Genomic DNA, 21806 nt, shown 5'->3' on the forward strand with positions numbered 1-21806 from the left:
TTACTCCCAGAGGCCTTACAAAACAAGTCCAATTTAGAAGTGAGGTTCTCTATATTCTGCTCTGAAAACTCTATAAGCAAGGAGGTGTCATTTGCAAACTGAACATTTGAGATTTCTTCCTCATTAGGCAGCCTAATACCTTTCACTTTTGGAGAGAGATTCATCTCTTAATATATAATGAAGACAATTTGCTGCAATGACAAATAAAGAGGGAGCAATGGGGGAACCTTGTCTTATTGACCTAGATCGAGAGAACTCTTTAGATCTTGCACCGTTAACCTCTACTGCTGCTGAAGCATCTCTCATGAGCACAAAAGTCATCTGGATGAATATAGGAGGGAATCCCAGACTCTCCAACATCAAGCGAATGAAGTTCCATTCTATCTTGTCGTAAGCCTTCTCATAATCTATTAAAAACATGGCTGCTTCTTGTCTTGAATCCTTTGGCCACTCCATAGCTTCCCAACAAGTTATAACTTATAAGATTCTCCAAGATGTATCTTCCCTTAACAAACCTAGTTTAGGTATGACAGATGACTTTAGGAAAGATTTCTTTAATTCTTAGTGCCAAGATCTTTGCAAAAAATTTATATGAGACATTCAAAAGAGTCATAGCTCTCCAATTTTTTATTCGAGTCTTATCCCCATCCTTAGGAATAAGCTTAATCAGCCCTCTATTAATCAGGGGTCCAAGAGATCCATTCTAAATAGCCTGATTATATAGCTCCAATAGATCTTGCCATATCCATTCAGGATGCTCCTTGAAAAGTTCAATGGGTATACCATCTAGCCCCGGGGCTTTATCTTTACTCATCTGGGATATAGAATACAAAATTTCTTCTCTGCACAGGGGCCTACTTAAATGGCTCTGGTCTTCTAGATTGACTTTTTTAGGTACAAGAGACTGAATGCTGGCCCTAGATTCTACCATGGTATTGCCTTGATCCTCAGAGGTAACTAAATTGCATAATATTTGGTAAAGGGTGATGTCCCTTGATGATAGGGCACTACCCTCATATATTAAGGAAAATTGAGTTCTCCAAAGTACATCAACTGAAAAGAATATACAAATAACATGTAGACAATCAAATAAATGACATGGTATCAAAGCAGGACGAAAACTTGGTTGCACAACGATGGTCATTATGAAAAGATTGTGGTGATATATATGACAAGGATTATTTAAGTCTAACGTGCTTGATATCCTTGAAATCAATTGAGGGATTCTCTGTTGAAGGTGAAACCTAACAATCATTGAGCTTTTTTTGACTCTTCATATTCAAGATAATGTTATTATAGCTGTCTATAAAAGAATGTTGTTTATTGCATTGTAATGTGGAGATTTGTATCTCGGGATCAAAGATTAATAAAATTATTGCTCTGTTTGAAGAATGAATTGTAAAATTTGGGTTTTTTTCGAATCTCTACTTTAATTTTATGTTTGATATTTTAACAATTGGTATTAGAGTAGGTTGTGCTCGATCGTGTTTAGCAGGATGGATTCAATTTTAAGGATAAATTGTATAAAAACCCTTCAACACCAAATAAAGTTTTTCTTATTACACGGTTGGTTATTATGAAAATGGCTGAAGGTAAATCTGTGGTAGAACATTTAGTCAGTTAGCTTTTGTAAAAACTACCTTTTGATGAAGAAGTTCAGGCTTTGTTAATCTTATCCTAATTGCCAAGAAGTTGGAATAGTGTAGTTATGACAGTAAGTAATTCTATTTCTGGTTCAAATTCCTTGAAATTCAATAATGTTGTTGGTGTAATTCTAAGTTAAGAAATGCGCAGGAAAGGTGAGGGTGAGACACCAATAGGCAATGCTTTTATTGCAGATGATAGAGCTAGATCGAGAGAAAGAGGAAGGAATCCGAATGATCGTGACATATCACAAGCAAGGTCAAAATCTAGAAGTAGAGAGATTGGATGTTGGTTTTGTGGCGAACCAAGCCATGCCAAAAAGAATTGTTGGACATATAAGAAGGTTTTGGAAAAAAAAAAAGGAGAGGAAGCCAATGTAGCATGTCAATACGATACATGTATTCTCATTCTAACCGCTGAATAAACTACAGATCATGTTTGGGTGCTTGATTCACGAGAATTTTTTCATGTGATTCTATATAAGGAGTATCATGAAAGCTTGCAAATTGGTGACTTTGGTAAGATTCTTTTGGGTAATAATGAATCCTGTAATATTTTTGATCTAGTAGATGCGCTATTGAAATTAAAGAATGGTGATAGTTGGCTGTTAAAATAAGTCAGATATGTTCCCCAACTCACACACGATTTGATTTCAGGTGGGCAACTCTGTTCACAAGGGTGTGATGTCAAGTTTGAATCAGAGAGATGGAAGGTTAAGAAGTGGGCTTTGGCCATTGCTCAGGGCAGTAAAATACGTAGCTTGTATGTAGTAGAGAGTCACAGTAGAGTGGGAATTATTTGTCCCATACAAACTTGTTTTATGTCACTGTCAAAGCCTTTTGTTGAAGAATATGATGAAAACATGATAAAAGTGGATAATGGGAAATTAATGTTGGTTTTTCGAGATTGCTGCAGATGTACTAAGAACTGCCATGCATTTGGGTATGTATTTTCCAAATGGCAGTGACCTCTTATTTATAATGGGTAAGGGCTAAGAAGAGACATTTCCCTTCACGGGGCATGTCTATTTGTTAATTTGACAATTAATATAATAATAAATATAATCATAGTTATATATGTATATCTATGTTCCCCGGGGACGTGTCCCCCCCAAAAAAGCCAACGCTTCGGGGACAGGGATGTTCCCGTCCCGAGGACTTCATTGGGGACTTGCATCTGTCCCCAATTTTTTAACACAAAAAAAAATTAAAAAAACAAACAAAAATGTCACTTTTATCGTCCCCGTTTGCCGTTCCCTCAGTCCCCAAAATCGACAAAAACATTTGCTGTCCCGGAAACCCGTCCCCGTCCTAGAAACTTAGGGGAACATATATATATATATATATCATATTATATTAATTTTTCTCATTTTATAAACTTCTATCTCATATATAATAGCTTTATCAAACTGAAGCTATCAAACATCAACGCTCCCTCTTAGATTAGAAGGATAACCACATAAGAATAAATATTACTTCAACGTAATATTACACACAACAATTTTAAAGATATCTAAGAAGAATTTCACCATTTGATATCACATTCAATATCATGAGTATTGGTCTTCCAGAATATCAATACATGATACTCACCAAGTACTCAAAATAAGGTTTGATATCACATCTGTTATCAAGAGTATTGGCCTCCCAAAATATCCATGATATTCACCAAATACTTAAAATAAGGTTTGGTATCACATCTGATACCAACAGTGTTGGCCTCCCAATATATCAATGATATTCACCAAATACTCTGAGTAATGGCCTTCAAGAATGTTGAGATGCAAGATATTCACCATATACTCAATTTGTTTGATCTCATAATATAAGTTATTGTAAGATCGTCACCTTACAGTAACTTCTACAAATACAAGTGACATCATTTGGAAGTCGTCACTTCCTCATGATGTACTTAGGGGATAGGCCCATTAAAATCACATTGTCGTGAAGTATATTCATGAATCACAGTCGTCTTGACTACTACAATTTATTGATCATTGGACAATACATCACAACATGGTTTACTCCCTCTAAATCAATATGTTCGAGATCACAAAAGGTTGATTGAATCATATCCTCTGTCTACTCCCTCTCTTTCAAGGTTGCGTTTAATGAAATGTCAGTTTCCCTTTGAATCTCAATCTCCCGCTTTTCGTTACCTTTCATAATGGGACCCTCTAGTCCTCGTGGTAGTCATACATGAGAATAACCTAATGTTATAACATTGCACATTCTTACATATCGCATGTAAGTATCTTTTCGTGCAAATTGACTTATGGAATGTCTCAATAAATTTATGCTCAGGGATTTCCCTTCTATCAAAACACATGCCATGGCATTGGGTCTTGTGCTTAGTCAACGTCACAGGGTTGACTGTTCGATATACCTTCTGCCAGTGATGACGGATTCACCCCTTCGACCCTATGCACTCATATCTATTGGAAATCGTGTTTATCAATTCAATTGTTCAATATAAAATTCTACCCGAAGCGCAAATGAATCATTTCTATTGTATTTTATCCTTGATTCATGAATTTGCTTAATCTATCGTTCATGATGCCCAGTAATTTGATGAACAAGAGGTTGCTCAGACTGACATCCAAAACACCCATGCTTGTTTCGAGTGTGAATGGGAATGTGGTTTATTCTTCCACCGTGTCTACCCCGCCCAGCGTAGCGAAGGTGTCTGTAGGATACACACGCTATTTGTAGAAAACAATGACATTCCCAGTATTTCTCGATGGGTTCATTTTTCGTAAGTTGGATTTATGGAGCTTCCATTATCTTCCTTAATTTATTGATTATCATATGTGGAAGAAAGAACTTCTAATTCGATGTTAGATATTATGTAAGCAACAAATATGAGCCCTAATACTATCAATGAAGACACCCTTATATTTATATTGAAGGCTTTGTACTCTATTCCATTTTGCACAATTGCTCTTGTTTTGATGTGGGCTATTAAATTTTGATTTCATCTATCAACAGAGAAAATAAATAGTGTAATGTTTTGTTCTTGTTTGTAGGCGAAGGTTCCGGATTCGACAATTCCCTTAGTTAAAAGTCAATTTGTATAGCATGCGCAATGGACACTAGAAGTCCGTAAGGTGGACAAAAAAAAAGCAACCGCAGGGGTGAAGAAATAGTCTGTATTGCCTAGATACCGTACGGTAATGTTGGCATGGAGGTCGTACGGCCTGGATGTCGTATAGTGATGTGTCTCAGTCGTATGGTAATGACAGTACACTCTGATACCACTGATGAAGGACCACACCACCCTTACTAACTTGCACCAAATAAAATGTCCAAGATCCAAGTGTAAACTGCCTCACATTCGGCGCTCTGTCTACACACTCACAACACTACTACAATCCTGCTGTAAACTGCCTCACATTCGGCGCTCTGTTCACAGACTCAGGAAAACTCACTCTTCACTTCCTCCTTCTCTTTCACACTTTCCAGCTTCACACATTCAAGCTTTTCCTTCTCAAGCTTCTCCTTGAGCTTCCACTTCTCAAGCTTCTCCAAGCTTTCCTCTCGAGCTTCTACTCCTCAAGCTTCCCCTTGAGGTTTCACCTTCTTCTCGAGCTTGATTAGAAATGCTCATATGCCTTGCTTAAATAGGCACTTACCACCCTATGCATGACTTATCCACAACCTTCTAGAATTCCTCCTACACAATATCCACAACCTTCTAAAACTTCCATAACCTTCTAGAATTACAACTAAGCACCACCATGTGGCCCAATTAGAAAATTACATTTCCTTTATGGATCACAACAAATATTAAATGCAAGATTTAAGAAACTTTCCACAAGCTTCTAAGATGCCACCTACACACCTCGATTAATGTAATGACAACTATTTTTTTTTATTTTTCTATTTATGCCACCTATGCACCTCGAAAATAAAAATCCTCTTTTCCTTTCTTTTCTCCTTTTTGTTTTTTATTATTTCTCCTCTAATTTTCGTCACTTTTCTCTCTCCTCCAGAATTTTTTTTTTTTTTTTTTTTTTTCCAATAATTTTTCAATGCAAGATGCTCCTGCATCATATGGTGGAGGCACTATTTCATATGGTGGTCTGTGGGAGCCGTACAGTGATGTTGAAGTAGTCTGTACAGTGCAAGTAGGGAGGGATTCCAGCAGAGAAGGTGGATCTGTACGATGTAATTCGATGGAGGCCATACGGTTGCGTGTATGAGCAAAGGGTGATGGGTTGTAATAACAATAGAATCTTTAAAGACAAAGTGGGCCCTCCTAAGGTGGTCTTTTCTAAAATTGAGAATGCTCTTGCCGAGATTGGTTTGAAAGGTACTATTGAGAACATGTTTTCGGGGAACCCCATTGATAAAAGAAGAATGGAATCTAAATGGACTTTTCCACATGAGGATTGGTGTAAGGCCAACTTCAATGGGGCAGCTAAGGGCAATCCTGTGCTTGCAGGGTGTGGGGGAGTGATAAGGAATCATCATGGTTGTTGTCTTGCAGCAGCGGCTCTCCCCTTGAGAACTCAGACTAACCATTTCACTGAGGCAATGACCGTACTCCAGATAACCAAACTAGCTAAGGCTCAAGGGATATCTAAATTATGGTTGGAAGGAGATTCTTTGAATATAGTCAATTGTCTTAATGGAGTCTCTCAACCTTCATGGAACATAGATAATATCACTAGGGAGACCATTAACATTCTAATTCTATGGAGAGCTACCATATTACGCATGTGTACTGCGAATCCAACATGGTTGTTAATTTATTTTCTAAAGACATTGGGACCACAGAAATTACAACTGTTTTTTTTTTCGCTAACTCATCTTGACTATATTTACATATTTTATTAATTGTGTCGGATAAATAATCTACACTATAAGGCTTGCCTTTGTATGAAATACTTTGAATTTGTTAGGGAGGGTCACAGAAAGAATTGGACATTCTACTTTGTTTTTTCTTATTGCTTTTGTGTATTTTACAGAATCCCATGGAGCTTGAAGGTTTGAGAAACATCCATATACATGATGGAGTTGCTATTGTGAGTTATCTTTCTTGGCTTGACAGACAAGTAATTCTTGTTATATTCTAGTGTTTGTTAATGGAAACTATTACTTGTTTTATTTGCTCTTTGATGTCTACCTGTGGAGAAGATGATAGAATGTATATGAAACTGGTCTCTGATGTGTTGTGGTAAATGTTTTCTGACGTGCTGTTGGAAATGGTTACTTGTTGACATCTTATGTTATTAGTTTATATGATTAACATATATAGCTTTTGGAAGACCTCCGAGTGAGATGGCATATAGAGGATACTAGAGACAATATCTAGATTCAGTTCCGAGCTGATATTTAGAATGCTTTTTATTTTGGGAAATTGTTAAAAAGACTAATAGAGTTATGGAATGAGTATATAACATTTTTCATGAATGGATTATGGTTGGGAATGTTGTTCACATATTATGAATAATGTCTATAATGTTTCTTGTTATAAGGATACTATAGATCTAGAATGACTGCAGATAAAATTATGGAAGTCACGGGTCATTTTGACCCGGCTGAGGTAACTTGACTCGCCGACTCGGACGACTCGCAGTGAGTCTCGTTACTCTGCTCAAGAGGGTTATTGATCCCAATGTGCAGACGTCTTTAAGGTTCGGTGAGGATAGATGGTAGAATAGTGAAATATAATTTATTATTGTATAAATTCTAACATTGGTTTTGCAAGTATTATTGTCCTTGCTAGTGGGGACATTACATCCAAGGATGGAGCTGCAAACTCATAACTTGGGGTCTTTCATTTTTGCCCGAATTCTAAAAGCATGATTGTCAAGAGATTATTATTTTGCACTTCGAAAAGTAGCCAAGAAGTAGTTATCTGGAGTTGCAGTTTGAGGTTCGGGTTTGATTTCTTGAAATCTCATAAGGTTAGGATGAGGCAAGCCTTTAAGAACAGGATAATGTTAAGTCAAAGTTTTGGAAAAAGTTCAGATCCAAACTCGTAACTTTTGAAAGATTAAAATGTTGACCAAACATTGGGATGTTGATTCTCAATAAAAATATTTATAGACTAGTTTGTATTTATTATATATATTTTTTAAATCAGTACTTCGAAAATGATATGTTTACAACGCTTTACATATTTTTATATTGAATTTAAGTTATGAATTCAAATATGTCCCCTCCTTAGAAAAACCTACAACTTTGAATTGTTTGGAGCATTCTCCTAAATTGGAAGAAAAGTTCAAGACATACATAAGAGTGGAGGTGTTTGAATGCTGTCAACTAGACATAAAATTCCAAATTTTATGGTAGGAGTTGATCAAATTTGTGAGTTGATGTTTTCAATCTTTATGTTAATAATTTGGCTATATGTGTGTGTGTGTGTGTGTGTGTGTGTGTATTTTTTTTTTTTTCAATTTATTTATTGTTTAAGTGGTTTGAATAATAAGACTTATGATTAATTCTCATTTTAAATGCTTCTAAACATGCCTACTTCAAACTCAGTGTATGTATGTTATACCAATTATTTTCATGATGCCTTGTTCTAACATACTATTGCAGGTTTGAATCTTCCTAGATCAGCATTCTTCCAAGATCAATCAGCTGTCTTGAATCACAATATTACTCATCTTTTTATTTACCATGGGTGGTTGCCTGCCATTAATGGGTACAAATGATGAGGAAGAGGAGTTGGGGCAGGAAGAGTTGAATGACAATGCGACAGTTATCGCAGAGGAGTTTCAAGAGTGTATTAAGTGCTTCAATGACATGAAAGCTGAAAAAGACATTGATGCTTTAATCTCTCTCATTGAGAAACTACTCCAAAAGAAAATGGTTTTTATAACTTCTTGCATATAAAAGCTTGAAATGAATTATCCTTTTGCTTTTCTCACAAGAATTATTGTCTCCCTTTATTTGTTTTTTTTTCTTTTGCAGTCAACAGAAATAAATAACCCAGCTAATCCTAGCACAACTTCTCAAGAAGAAGGATCGAGGACACCCTTTTCTGATAGAGGCTCCAAAATTCTAAATTATATGAAGGGTTTAGTTGACGAGGTAAATAACATACATGCTTTCATTTGGAATGACAAATCACTGACACTTTAAATAAGTATGAATTTTATGTGTTTTTTAGAGGTGTCACAGTTTAAGTATTAATTTTATATGTATTTTAAGAAACATTTTATTAGTGTACATATAATATATGCTTGTTTAGACTGATAATTGGACCTTTACAATTCTTTCTTTATAGAAAAGTTTTCATTGAGGAATTAAAACAAGTGTGGAAATACTTGAGAAAGTAGCAAGCATGTCATCAATTCTGGGATGGTTATCGGTGGTTTCTTATTTGTTGTCTACTGTTGTCACTTAGGTTTGCACCCTTGTCCAAGGCCTATGCCCGAGGACAACCTAGTGAAACATGGAAACAACCTCCAAGTTGTGGGACTTGAACTACGACGTTGAGTCTCCGGAGAAGGCCGGCTTCCTCTTACTGTCAGGGCGCACCTATCTATTCTCAGAGGGAAAAGGGAGAAAGAGAGCACTAAAGCAAATCTACCTAGTCTAATCTAAGGTGGTGATGCACCGAAACAGAGTGTTTAGACTCATTCCTGCCCATATATGCACTGCAGAACTAGGGTAACATCCAAAAGTCATACACGTCCAGACTTATATCGATCAATAATCACATACAGATCAGGAAACCAACTGAATGACACCAGGAAAAGAAGATTTCACTTGTATATTATTCAATAGGCCAAAGGTAGATACGGCATGTGGACTACTGATCTCAATAATGCATCAATGAGAGGCAAAACAATGCATATGCACATTGATGGCTGAAAGAGATGATACGGGATGTTATCTAACTCAGAGACAAAGGGTTTTTTACACTGCAAATCCGCGAGCAGCAGCAGAGAAAATCAGGAAGAGCCAACCCTTACAAAATGTACAAAACCTGCCTTTATAGTTCAGGCGTAACTAAGATTTTTTGGCTGAAATGACCCTGCAACTACTCGCCATTGAGTACCATGGAAGACAATCATGGAAAAAATCTCCAGAAAATTTGATCTCTTTCGCCAATAATGTCCTGAGAAGACTGAAAACGGCGCCATAACTGCGCTCCGACCTGGTAGATGGATCGACTGGATAGATGGAGTGTCCCTCTGCACCTGATATTCATTCTGAGTTGGTGGCAATTGATTATGAAATCAGATCCACAGCAAAAAAAATAAATAAATGATTTCTATCCTTTCTGGTTCACGAAACAGCAGGGTAAAAAAAAGGGTCAACCAGGTCCACATGCTAACTGGGCCACGTGGGGCAATCACTTTCCTCCCCTTTGCCACCTTGGCAGTCCTCTTCATGCGCTGACCGCACCTTTATGTTTGACTGGGCGCTATGTCGCTATGGGCGCCATGCCCTGAAGTTCCTAATAGCGACATAGCGCCCAACAGTTATCTCTATCCGTGGTGGTAACAAACTGTGACCGTGATGCCCCAACCTGACTGTATCATTGACTTGGCAACTTAACTGTCAATCATAACTATGATGTTAACTGTGCATCCCCCCTGGGCCCCAAGGACACGTGGCAGAAAGGCTCCAACTCGCTATGGCAAACCTCGCACAACTTCCCCATAGCGTGATGGCGCTTGCCCCTGATTCACCATAAAACTAATCGCCATCGGTACACCTTTTCGACGCCGCAGTCTGCCCGTCGTGAGACTTCCGACCTGCCGCGAACTTTTCAATCTGCGACCGGGCCCATTCCACTTGGCACCACCTCAGCGATGCATCCTGGCGAGACTTGACCCTACCAACACGTGGCGAAAGGGCGCCAAGTCGCTATGCAAAAAACCTTGCAGCTTCGCCATGGCGAGATGGCGCCTGCCGCCGATCCATTCCCAATCTGACGGTCACAAAAACTTGACCTCCCGCGACCCACCTTCCTTATTAAATTGCCGGGCCCGCTGGCACGTGGCATCTCCTTGTTGGTCTGTTGGCTACTTGAATCTAACTGCGCCGGCAGCATGAAATGTGGCCCCGCCAGGACACGTGGCGTACGGGCGCTATGTCGCCGACGTTAACTCTCGGGCAAGTCTCGATAGCGAGACAGCGCCAGTCATAGATCCCTGCGGATCCGACGATCGTGAAGACTCGCCATTTCTTTTGGAACTACTGGGCCCGCTGTACGCTGTGCATTGACCCATACACATGGCACTTCCCTGTTTGGTTCAACGAAACATCAGCCGGCAACCCAAGACCTGATCCGCAGAGCGACCACGTGTCAGCTAGGCGCCATGTCGCTATGCAGAAATCGAGGCCAAATTCCCATAGCGCCATAGCGCCCACTGACAGCGTGCCCTGAGATCTACGTGTGTCCCCATCCGTTTCGCCACGCCGACTGCGCTTGCACAGTACCCGCTGGGACCCATCCGTCTGATCATTTCTTGCCATGGTGAACTTTCCGCTTGGGCGCTATGTCGCCATCGAAAAACACATGGGTTTTCCGTTGGCGCCATAGCGCCTCGCCGTGTTTCTGAAACCTCCGGGCCGTGAACCTGTCTTCCCGCCGCCACGAAACCTCTGACCTGCCGTACTCTGCGACGTGCGACCGGACCCATCCCACTCATTGCCATATTCGTAACTGCACCATACCTTGGACGACACCTGGCGATCCTTGGTGAGACCTAGTCCTGTCGATGCCACGTGGCGGATGGTCGCCATGTCGCTATGATAAAATCCGCACATCTTCGCCATGGCGAGATGGCGCCATCCGTTGATGCGATCAAATCTGACGATCGTGAGGACTCGTCGTACCTCATGCTTCCGCCTTCCATGTCAGTACACCTGGCATATGTGGCAGTCCTTCATTGGCCTGACGTAGCACCATTCTGGCGAATTCCATAACACTTGGCCCTACTGACCTTGGACGTGGTACTAAGGCGCTATGTCGCTATGGGAAAATCGAGGCAACCTTCCCATAGCGAGATAGCGCCCAACTGCCATCTCACTCTTTGATGCGAACGTGGTATATTCTGAAATGCTACAGTGGTAGATGAGGTACCACCCTGACCAATCACAAGGCCACAACGCTAGATAGCTCATCCCACATGTCCCGTCCTACGGTCCCACCAAGCCTGAGAGTCCGTCATGGTCTGTTTTCCGTTTGGGCGCTGGCGCCATGGCGCCCCACCAGCATTTCTAAACTTTCCGGCTGCCTGACCTCTTCCCGCCGCAAAATTGGCCCCACGTAGACTTGCTTGCCATCACACCTCCCGGCCGGGCGCTATGTCGCTATCGGCGATAAGGACCCATTTCCCGTTAGCGACATGGCGCCCTCCGGTGATACACGTCATCTTCTGGCCCGTCGTCTTAACACTGGTCTCTGTCCCGCGGACCCACCACGCCACGCGTCATAAGGGCGCCATGTCGCTATGGAGAATTGCGTTGGGAATCTCGATAGCGGCATAGCGCCTAACCATTGATTTGCGCGGATCGGACGATGGGGAACATGCGGGTAAGAGAAAATAGACCTAGGGGACTTAAGAAATATTGCAAGGTTAGAAATATTTAATTTTTTCGTATTCCCTAGGCGATTTTGAATATTATTTAAACTGGAGGGAGGGACCGTTGGGAGGGCACGCACTTCGAAATTTGAAATGTGGCGGGGGGCAAGATGTGGTAACATCTACAATAGAAAAAGGGATAGATAATCAAACTGAATGTTTGAATCTTTTAAAGAGTATGGTTAATCTAGCAAAACATGTTAGAGGTTTGAAAGACAAGATCCCTGAAGAAAAACTCCATAAGGCCATTGAATTGATTGTTATGGGATCAATTACCTGCTACTCTCAATTGAATTCTCAGGTGGCGTTAAGGTTAGAACAATACCATATGACTTTCATCCTATAATTATATGGTTTTGGTCGCATGTTCTATTGTTTGTGTTTTTCTCAAACTGATTAGATGTTTAAAATAAATGTAGGCTTCATGATGAATCTATAACCATTTATAATTAATCCTTTTGTGGGTGTTACAGGAATATAATGGCTACAGTTGACTGTCAAGATTTGAGCAGCATTCAGAGAGACATGGATTTTTTTATTGCAGATCTTATGTTGACCGTTCTCATAAACATTGATGCACATACACCCAGATATGTTCCTCCAAAACAGCCAGTCTATCCACACCATGCAGGTCAATTTAAATGCATTAATATTTTTTGGATTAGATATTAGAATTTTTTGTTATTTATTTAAAAGGGATCTATAGAGTAAGCGCTAATAGATGGTATACAATAATATATGAAAATGCTTACTAATTGTAAAAAAAGTTGTAGTAATTTAGTATATCTTGTTTGTTTAGATTACATGTCATCTTTAAAGAGCCTTCAAAAATTATCTATTACTATTCTTTTATAAAAATTGTCAACAAAGCATTTATTATGCCTTATATAATAAACAAGGGCTGTAGGGAAACCACGTTCCTGCCAAAGCCAGTAAGATCAATTGTGCTTTGTCTGTTTTGTTTCTGGACAGAGCAACAAAAGTAAGCAATTTGGATTGAATCCTTATTGAAAGGCATCTTCACACCTTTTGTGCCAAGCGTGGATGTCAGTATGAATAAAACCCATCGGAGTCAGCACTCATCAATGAGAAGTATCGAACTTATATGTGTGTCTATTTTAGTGGGTAACCTGTTCACATAAGAATCTAAGACCCCTACTTCACCTTGTGTTTGATTTGCTGGATATATGGCATTTATGATCTTTCTCTCTCTCTCTCTCTGACTGATTTAGTAAGTTTCGTACGTGTCTGTTTTCATGGTATGAACCTGAAAGGTGTTTGTGGCTGGTCGCATTACCCCTATAAATCCTACTTTAGGACTAGGCTTCCTGTCCTTATCTGAGGATCGCAGGTTTCATTCTTCTGACTATTTTGGTTGTTGGTGCTAGCAGATTTCAAACAAATTAACATATTTTTCCATTGCTGGTGCTAGCAAACTTTAACAATGATTTTCATTGTTGGTGCTTTGGTGCCATTGTTCTATTTTGTTTATTGCAATCTTTTAGAATTCCTTATCTCAAACGTTTCCCCTATTAAGCTTTATAATTTTATGCACCTATTATTTTGTTAGATTACTCAATTTATAACAAAATACAATATGTATTCCTGCCTTCGGTACATTAATTTTGTAAGGTTGGTAAAAACCTTCTATAAAAGAGGGAAAATTTACAATCAATAATATTCAGAAAGTAGTAAACCTCAAGCAAGGTGACAATTTTATTTTATTAACATGGACCAATATATCTCCCCTCAGCAAGAAAACCAAGCTTAATTTAATTACAAAAAGAGGCATTCCATTGCAAGTAATATGCAAAGAGAATATGTCAAAACACTACCATTATAGTTCTCTTATCAAAATCTTGTGGAAGTGGAAGTCATGCAGTGTACACAACATTCATAGACTGTGACATTCAGAGAGTGAGTATCATTTTATTCATGGTATCCTTAGAAGAAGACAAAAAGTTTCTTCTTTCTTCGGGTACCCAGAGATGCACATATTTCCTTCTATGTATCCCCCTGGTTTTCTTCCAGCCAAGACATCCATCAATCTGAATCTTCCTGCCCACTAACTCCAAACAAGTTGTAAGCATGCCTGGCCTGAAGGATCCCCACTTATGTTGTTAAGGAGCTGTTGTCTATCGTGATCAGCACCTTCAATTTTCATCTCCTAACACAGTACCATCTCTTAGTTCTAGATTTCTCATTTAATAAAAGTTGGGCATGTCACAAATATTGCCAAATAATTAACTTTGTACTTCCAACAAAGTCTACCGCACTGACCTGTGGCATGCCAAGATAGTAGTTGATGTCTTCAAAGGCATTCGATACTGGCCGGAAAGTATGGACCATTCCTTTCATGCAAGGTATGGAGTCTTGAATATCAGTAAGTACTGCATTATGGGTTGAATGATATTCAGAATAGAGACTCTCTCCTCTCTAACATATATGCATGGCCTGACAGAAATTCTAAATGGTGGATCAATAAATGCCAGATCCTTCATATTGTTTATGATCTTGGCATTTCATCATGCTACATAGATTTCTCTTCAATATTTTGTCAGTAACAAAAATATGCATGGCCTGACAGAATCTCTACATTCTGTGAATGAATGCTAGTTTTTTTCGTATCATTTCATAACAGTCAAAAACATAATATCGTTTATGATCTTGGTATTTCATTATGCTACGAAGATCCATCTTTATCCTATTTCTCAAACAAATTGTCGTACTTTAATTTGAGAAAAATAAATGTTTACAAGCTTTCATGTACAAATTAAAACATTTTTAAAGGTCTCTCTCTATGCTTTTTGGTTACAATGTTCTTGTACACAGGGATTGGCACGTACAGTTTATACACTTACATTCAATTATCTTCAACAGCAAGATTTGGAATTGATCGCAAATAACTGTATTTCTGCAAATACACACTTTGATTCCTGTCATGCTCTAACTAATTTATTAACTCTTAAACACTTTCTAACAGTTGGAATAGAAAAAACAGTCAAAGAAGTACTGGATTTGCTGGAAGGCAGAAAAAACTTGACACTGGCCGTTGTTATTTATGGAATTGGGGGAGTTAGAAAAACAACCATTGCCAAAGCTGTTGTTGCCAAAACTAATCTTGATGATTATAATTACACTTGTGTATATATGGTTGAAGAGCAGAAGCCTGATAGCTATAAGGACTTACAGCAGCAAATTCTTCGATGTTGTTTCCCATGTCATAATAGTGGGCTCTTAAACAATTTGGAAGAAGGTAAAGAAGAGCTGACCAGTGCTTTTAAGTGTGAAAAGAATAAGCCCATTTTCCTATTCATTGATAATGTGTCAACCTCACATGACCTGAAGAAGCTTCTTCCAGACAGTAGGAAGCAGAATTCTGGTAACAACCAGAAGGTTAGCAACAACAGATATGTTTCGAGAACAACCCCTGGTGTACATAGACTATCTTCTCAAGCCTCTAGACAAAACATATGCAATGGAAATTTTGTTCAGTAATCCTAATGAGTGTGGCAAAATTGAAAAGCAATATATAGATAGAATCCTAAAGATATGCAGTGGTGTACCATTAGCCCTGAAAATGTTTCGTGTTCAATTACAGAGGACTAAACATGTAGATACAAGATGTGATCACTTATTGAATGATTTGGAAAATGGAGAGGAAATCAAAGCAGAGCAGCTGAGTCATCGTCTTCTAAATAGTGTGGCTCATGATTTGGACCAATATATTTGGGAAGCTTTTCTTGATATTTGCTGTTTCTTCTCAACTAATTGGATGCTTCGAGATGTGATGTATATTGTAGGAGGAGAGGCAGTTATATCCCTGCTCGAGACAGGTTTGGTCACATTAACTGCTCAACGCGACAACTTCAGCACCATGTGTTTCAAGGGGGAGGAGGAATTAATTGTCCCTGACATCAAGCGTTGAAGCTTTTAGCAAAGCAGAAGATGAGAATGTATGCATACGCATCCCCCCTAATTGCATAATCCAATCATTTGGTGGTATTAATATTATTTTCTCTAACTGTTCTTAACAATTCTGCAGAGGCTCGCTGAAATCAAAGGAATATGGCTTAGTGATGACTTTCATAAAAGATTCTTTTTGTCTGATGAAGGAACAAATATATTGAGAAAATCACTGCGAATTCTGGGCCTGGGAGACCAAATTATAATGAGTAGGGCACTCTGTGAGAAATTTGAAAAATTAAGCTTTCTTCATATCGGAAGTTGCATTACACAGTTGCCAGTGGAGTTGAATTTACTTGATAAATTGGTAGTGTTTCATGGACCTGTCTCTGTAAAAGGTGAAGCGATTCTGTGTAAGGCAAGTCCTCCATCATCCACTTCCATATCTACAACATTTGACTACTTCTATATTTTGATAGTTTAGTAGCTGGGTTCTGACAATTGAAATCTACATGCAGCTTCCTTCAAGTTTATTAGCTCTTAAGGTCATGAAACAATCTAGTGATGTGGAATCCGAATATTCAGGGATGGAAAGATCTCGATGTCCTAAATTGGTAAAGATACATTTCTCAGGATTAAGTAAGCTGCCCAAGTTACCGGAGGGGTCTGATAGGCTACATCCATTGAACACTTTCATATTAGATGAGTTCACTTCAATGGAGGAGCTGCATCATCAAATTTGTGGACTGCCTGCTTTAAGTATACTAAGTATAAGCAAGTCTACGTGTTTGAATCACCTACCTGAATCATTTGGAAACTTGACTGCTTTGCAGCAGTTACGCTTATCCGATTTATGGGCACTGGAAGCATTGCCATTCAGTTTCAGTCAGTTGACAGCATTAACACACTTGGACTTAAAAGGTTGCAGCAATTTAAAAGCTTTACCTTCGAGTCTTCAGCAACTCATGGCTTTGACTGACTTGAGTTTAAGTGGGTGTAAGAGCTTGGAAAGTTTGCCTGCAAATTTTGGGCATCTAACATCTTTACAGTACCTGAATTTAAGCTCTTGCGAAAAGCTGCAAGTTTTACCCGTGAGCTTTGGAGATCTAGCCGCTTTGAAACATCTCTGTTTAAGAGATTGCTCAATGCTGAAATCTCTCCACTCAAATTTTGTGCAACTTGAAGCCTTGGAATACTTGGATTTATGTAAATGTGTCCAGTTAGAAACTTTTCCATTTGTGCTGGCTGACTTTAGAGCGTTGAATTGTTGTATATGTTCTATTGAACTGAAAGAAAAGTTGGCAAATCAACTTGGAGAGGTGGAGTTAATGGTTGTTTAATAGATCTTGAACTCTCACTTTAGGCAGTTTTGCGTTCAATTTCCCTGTCATTTCACAACTTTTAGAATACTTGGACTTAGGTTACTGTCTACACTTGGAATAATTGTTAAGTTGGAATTAATTGTTGCCAATTGGATCTGGAACTCTTACTTTAGACAACCTTGCCTTCAAATTTTGCGCAATTCAATGCTTTAGATTAATTGGATTCATGTTGCATGTTCTAAGATAATTCGGAGCTTTGAATAGTTGTCTATGTTGTTTTCATTTTTTATATTAAGCTAGTTTGCATATGTTATAATAATAAAATATGTACTTTAAATATCATACTTTTGTCATGAATTATGTTGCTGTGTGTATAGTTGTAAACTTTGCCTTTTGTAAGTTTACATATTGAAATGCAAATATGATCGGAAGTTAAGTGAGGAAAAGTTTGGTGAACTTACATGGGAATGGCAGACAGTGATCAGAGGCATTCATGGGAATCAAGCCTAGAAAACACATGACAAAGGTCTCTGGCATGGTGCAAATTTCTAAGGACTTCTGCAGCATTCATCTGCAATAATTACAAACTATAAAGCAGAAGACCACACATCTTGCAAGGCCTCTTGCAGGTTTTTAAATGTCATTTGCTTGAATAGAGGATACACAACTACTTCCTTAACACATAAGTTCTCTATTCCACATGCCCTCTTCACTGTTACTTTTTTTCCATATACCATATAAACAGTCCACATACACCCTATAGGCAGTCCACATACCTTGTTTGGAAAGCTAATATATTTTATTTTAATGCTCCATTGAGTAATTATGCTTTCCAGGTGTAAGCTATGAACTCCATTGAGGCCTGTACAAAGTAAAATCCAATCTATCCGAACCTGGTTCTCAATGCTTTGTAAATTCTTGACATTAATTTTAGTTCCACCATCCTGAGCCCTTATATGAATGCTTTTATCCCTCAATGATGTAAATGGAGTTCAAATTCACATACTTATGCGCTCATTATAGATTTTTTACATCATATTTTCAGAAAGGCACTCCCAATGCAACATTTGTGTGCATTTTGTGAGCACGTCATATTTATAGTTGGCAATGCATTTTCCACAGATTTTGAGAAGTCATTAAAACCTCACATCAGTCGTTACCAGCAAACATGTTGCAAAATCAACATTAGCATTCTGTGAAAGATCTTACAGCAAATCCTTCAGACCAAACTCTCATTCTGAACTACCTAAACTTATGACTGGGTGAATACTCGGACTGCCACCATGACAATCAGGTACTTCCCACCCTGGACCAATGTCTGGCATTGCTGCCACATTCTCCTCCAGATTCACTGGATGTTGATCAACATTATTAGCTAGTCCCTCATTCGCTTTCTGATCAGCTTCAGTGACCATGCTCTTTCCTCATCATCTTCGGAGTTCCTCAAGCTTTTCCTTTGCTTCCTATGCCTCTTTTTCTTTTTCCAACGTTTTTGCTTTGCACTTGACCAACAAGACCTTTCTTTGTTTGTTCCACTTATGGAGCATATTATGCCTCACTATCAATGAAATGCATCTGCAACACAAGATTTTCATCCTTGCCTACGAACTGAGGTCAGAAATCAGACATAACGTGACTTTTAAAGTTGCATCCAGATCTATAAGAGAGACACTGTGCTGCACTTCTGCTGAAGTTTCTTGTGGTCTGATTAGAGGCCCATGCAAAAATTGCATATCTTCTTAAATAACCATTAGCTTCCATCATCTGCATATTGGGAGGCTTGAATTCTTGTCTGGGAAGGTCTCTACCCAACATATGGTCACAGCCTCTATTCGTTAAAACCTTTCTATTCTTTATCCTACTTTCTAGCGTAAATATGATATATTTTTTGTATACCTTCACTTACTGAAAATATTATAATATGAATTCACGTGTGCACAAAAAATATTTTCTTTCTTCAAGATCTTTAAAAGTTTGAACCTTCGAAATGGTTGACTGCTTGGTAAGCTCTGAGTTCTCCGTTCTTTATTGATAATTATTATAGAAGGTATGAAATGCTTAATAAGTTTAATGAGATTACGTATTATTTTACAGTCAACTCTCACAGATTTCTGATGAAAATTTATTTTACATATTTTCACTGGTCAAGAATAACCAGGACAGAGTAACAGATTTCATCAAGCTCTTTCAAAGGATTTAGCTCCTCTCGTTTTTACAGAATATTACATACAAGTGTATATTTGAGGACGTATATCATGGACAAAGGTTATACCTTGTTGGCAAATGCTTTAGCCAAAGTCTACTGTAAAAGACCTGTGTAAAGTAATATGTTAGTAAACCGGTTATTCCAGTGGTTTCACATGCAATTTCATTCTTGAGCTGAATGAAAGCTGGTTGTTTTATGAGCGATTGAGAATAATTCTTTTTTATGATGCTCAAGGACAGATATTTCGATTTTTATCCTTTGCTTGGGTGCAGCATCTTGTGTGTGTCAATACATTGCTTTTAGTCTGATTAATTTTTTACCTTTCTCAATGGATGGCACGATTTGTTTGAAAATTTTGGGAGAGGCATATTTCTATTTGACTATAAAATCCTATAACCAAATACAATGTCCTACCCACTACAACTCATCGTTTAAAATAACAAGACACTATTTCCACCAGAACAATAAACACACTAACAAAAGTCAGGATGAGCAAATATTGAAGCTAGAAAGAATAAACAAGGCCCCCTCTATTTGTTTCATTATGCCATCAATATTCTTTCTCCTGCTATATGCCTTCCTTATATAGTATGCCCACTCACAATGAGTTTTGATTTGCAGAATGCCCCAACATTAAGTGTATCAACCATAGTATGTGCGTGACTGCAGACTGTCTTGCCATACATTTCAACTCGTACAATTTGTTAAGCTCGTGCAAAAGTGTTTTTTTTCCAATCTCACGTTATTGAGCTTGCTTTCTTGTATTTGACCTTAAGCTATTCTCAAACATCAGATGAAAAATTTCTAATTTATAAATTATCTAAATCTTATTGTAAATATTCCTGTCACTGAACCTATTTCCGTAAAAACATATTAAAAAAATCAACAGCAGAAGTCTTTCAATTTGATTAATATAAGTTGATAATCATTTACCTTCCAGTCTAAAACTTGTTTCTTGACCTCCAGACAGCGCCTTGAATGATTGATTGCCATGATTGTTAAGGAAGAAGTGTTGCCCACAAGAAAATTCACCATTACCACTTCATTGCCTGGCATGATGTGCAGAAAGTGATTATGTATTGAGAATCACCTAACTACGAAAAAATGTAGAAGCACGTGATTTTCATTGGTCAAGTTTTGTTGCATGAAGTTTCTTTTATGATCGATGATCAATTGATATTTTGCAGTACTGTTACAGCTTACGACTGTCTCTGATTAACCCCTGTTATGCATTCTCCTAATTGCTTTCACAAAACCTTATTTTTTCTCTACCTTGCTTTTACAACTCGACTTCACCTCCAGAATGCAGCACACTATTTGATCTCTATAGACACAGTATTGGATTTGCATTTGAGGGTGACATTTTGGTCATTTATAGACCTGCATGGAACGAATGCCTCTCTGCCATCAACAAATGGCTTTAATAAAGTCTCACGTGAGCGTATAAATCTTGCTTGTCAAATGACTGCTTAAGTAAAGCACTTCGGTGTAAATCTAGCCTGTCAACAGACCAAAAACTGCAAATCCTCATTATGGGGAAAATATTTACACAATCTCTGTCAACGCTCTTACATCTCTGCCTTCCTTTTCTTACCTTCTTCATCTTCTCCTATTTCCCAAAACTGTCATGTCAGCACTTAGCAGGATCTATGCTGCCCTGCAGCTCTTGTTTTAATATTTCCTAGGGTTCATGAAAAGTTAAAGATTTTTTTTTTAATGTAAAAGATTGTTTTCCATATTTTTATTTGTTTTATGCGTTGGGAGACTGAATTATGCTTGTATGTGCACAACTACGGATAATAGACCCTAGGTAAGAATTGAAATCTAAAATATCACATAAAAATTCTGTACTGTTGCTGATGTTTTCTTTTACATATTAAGCTAGTCTGTATAGATTATAATAATTAAATATGTACTTTAAACATTATATTTTTGTTATGGTTTACATATTTATGTGTTTAATGCAAGTTCTTAAATCAAATATGTGTTCTATGAATTTTCATTCTGTATTAGATGTTTTATATATATATATATATATATAATCAAATATGTGTTCCTTGGAATTTTCATTTTGTATTAGAAATTAATTAAATATATATATTGGTGGTTTGACTAATATGACGTAAGATTGCTTGTCATAATTTTTTAATGGTTATGATAGCCATTTGACATT

General features: G+C 38.0%; 1 protein-coding gene across 1 annotated transcript in view; it reads right to left on the bottom strand.

The window, feature by feature from the left end:
• The window catches only part of LOC149557993 (uncharacterized), a 34782-nt gene extending 13352 nt beyond the window's left edge, over positions 1-21430 (bottom strand). Inside the window, exon 1 of the mRNA XM_089832441.1 lies at positions 20567-21430. Coding sequence (XP_089688567.1) covers positions 20567-20689 — 123 coding nt within the window. The 5' untranslated portion in view covers positions 20690-21430. The remainder of the gene's footprint in view (positions 1-20566) is intronic.
• Between the last annotated feature and the right edge of the window lie 376 nt (positions 21431-21806).

Source organism: Cupressus sempervirens, chromosome 5 (assembly GCF_028749045.1).
Source record: "Cupressus sempervirens isolate cs-2001-9-10 chromosome 5, ASM2874904v1, whole genome shotgun sequence".
Classification (NCBI taxonomy): Eukaryota; Viridiplantae; Streptophyta; class Pinopsida; order Cupressales; family Cupressaceae; genus Cupressus; species Cupressus sempervirens.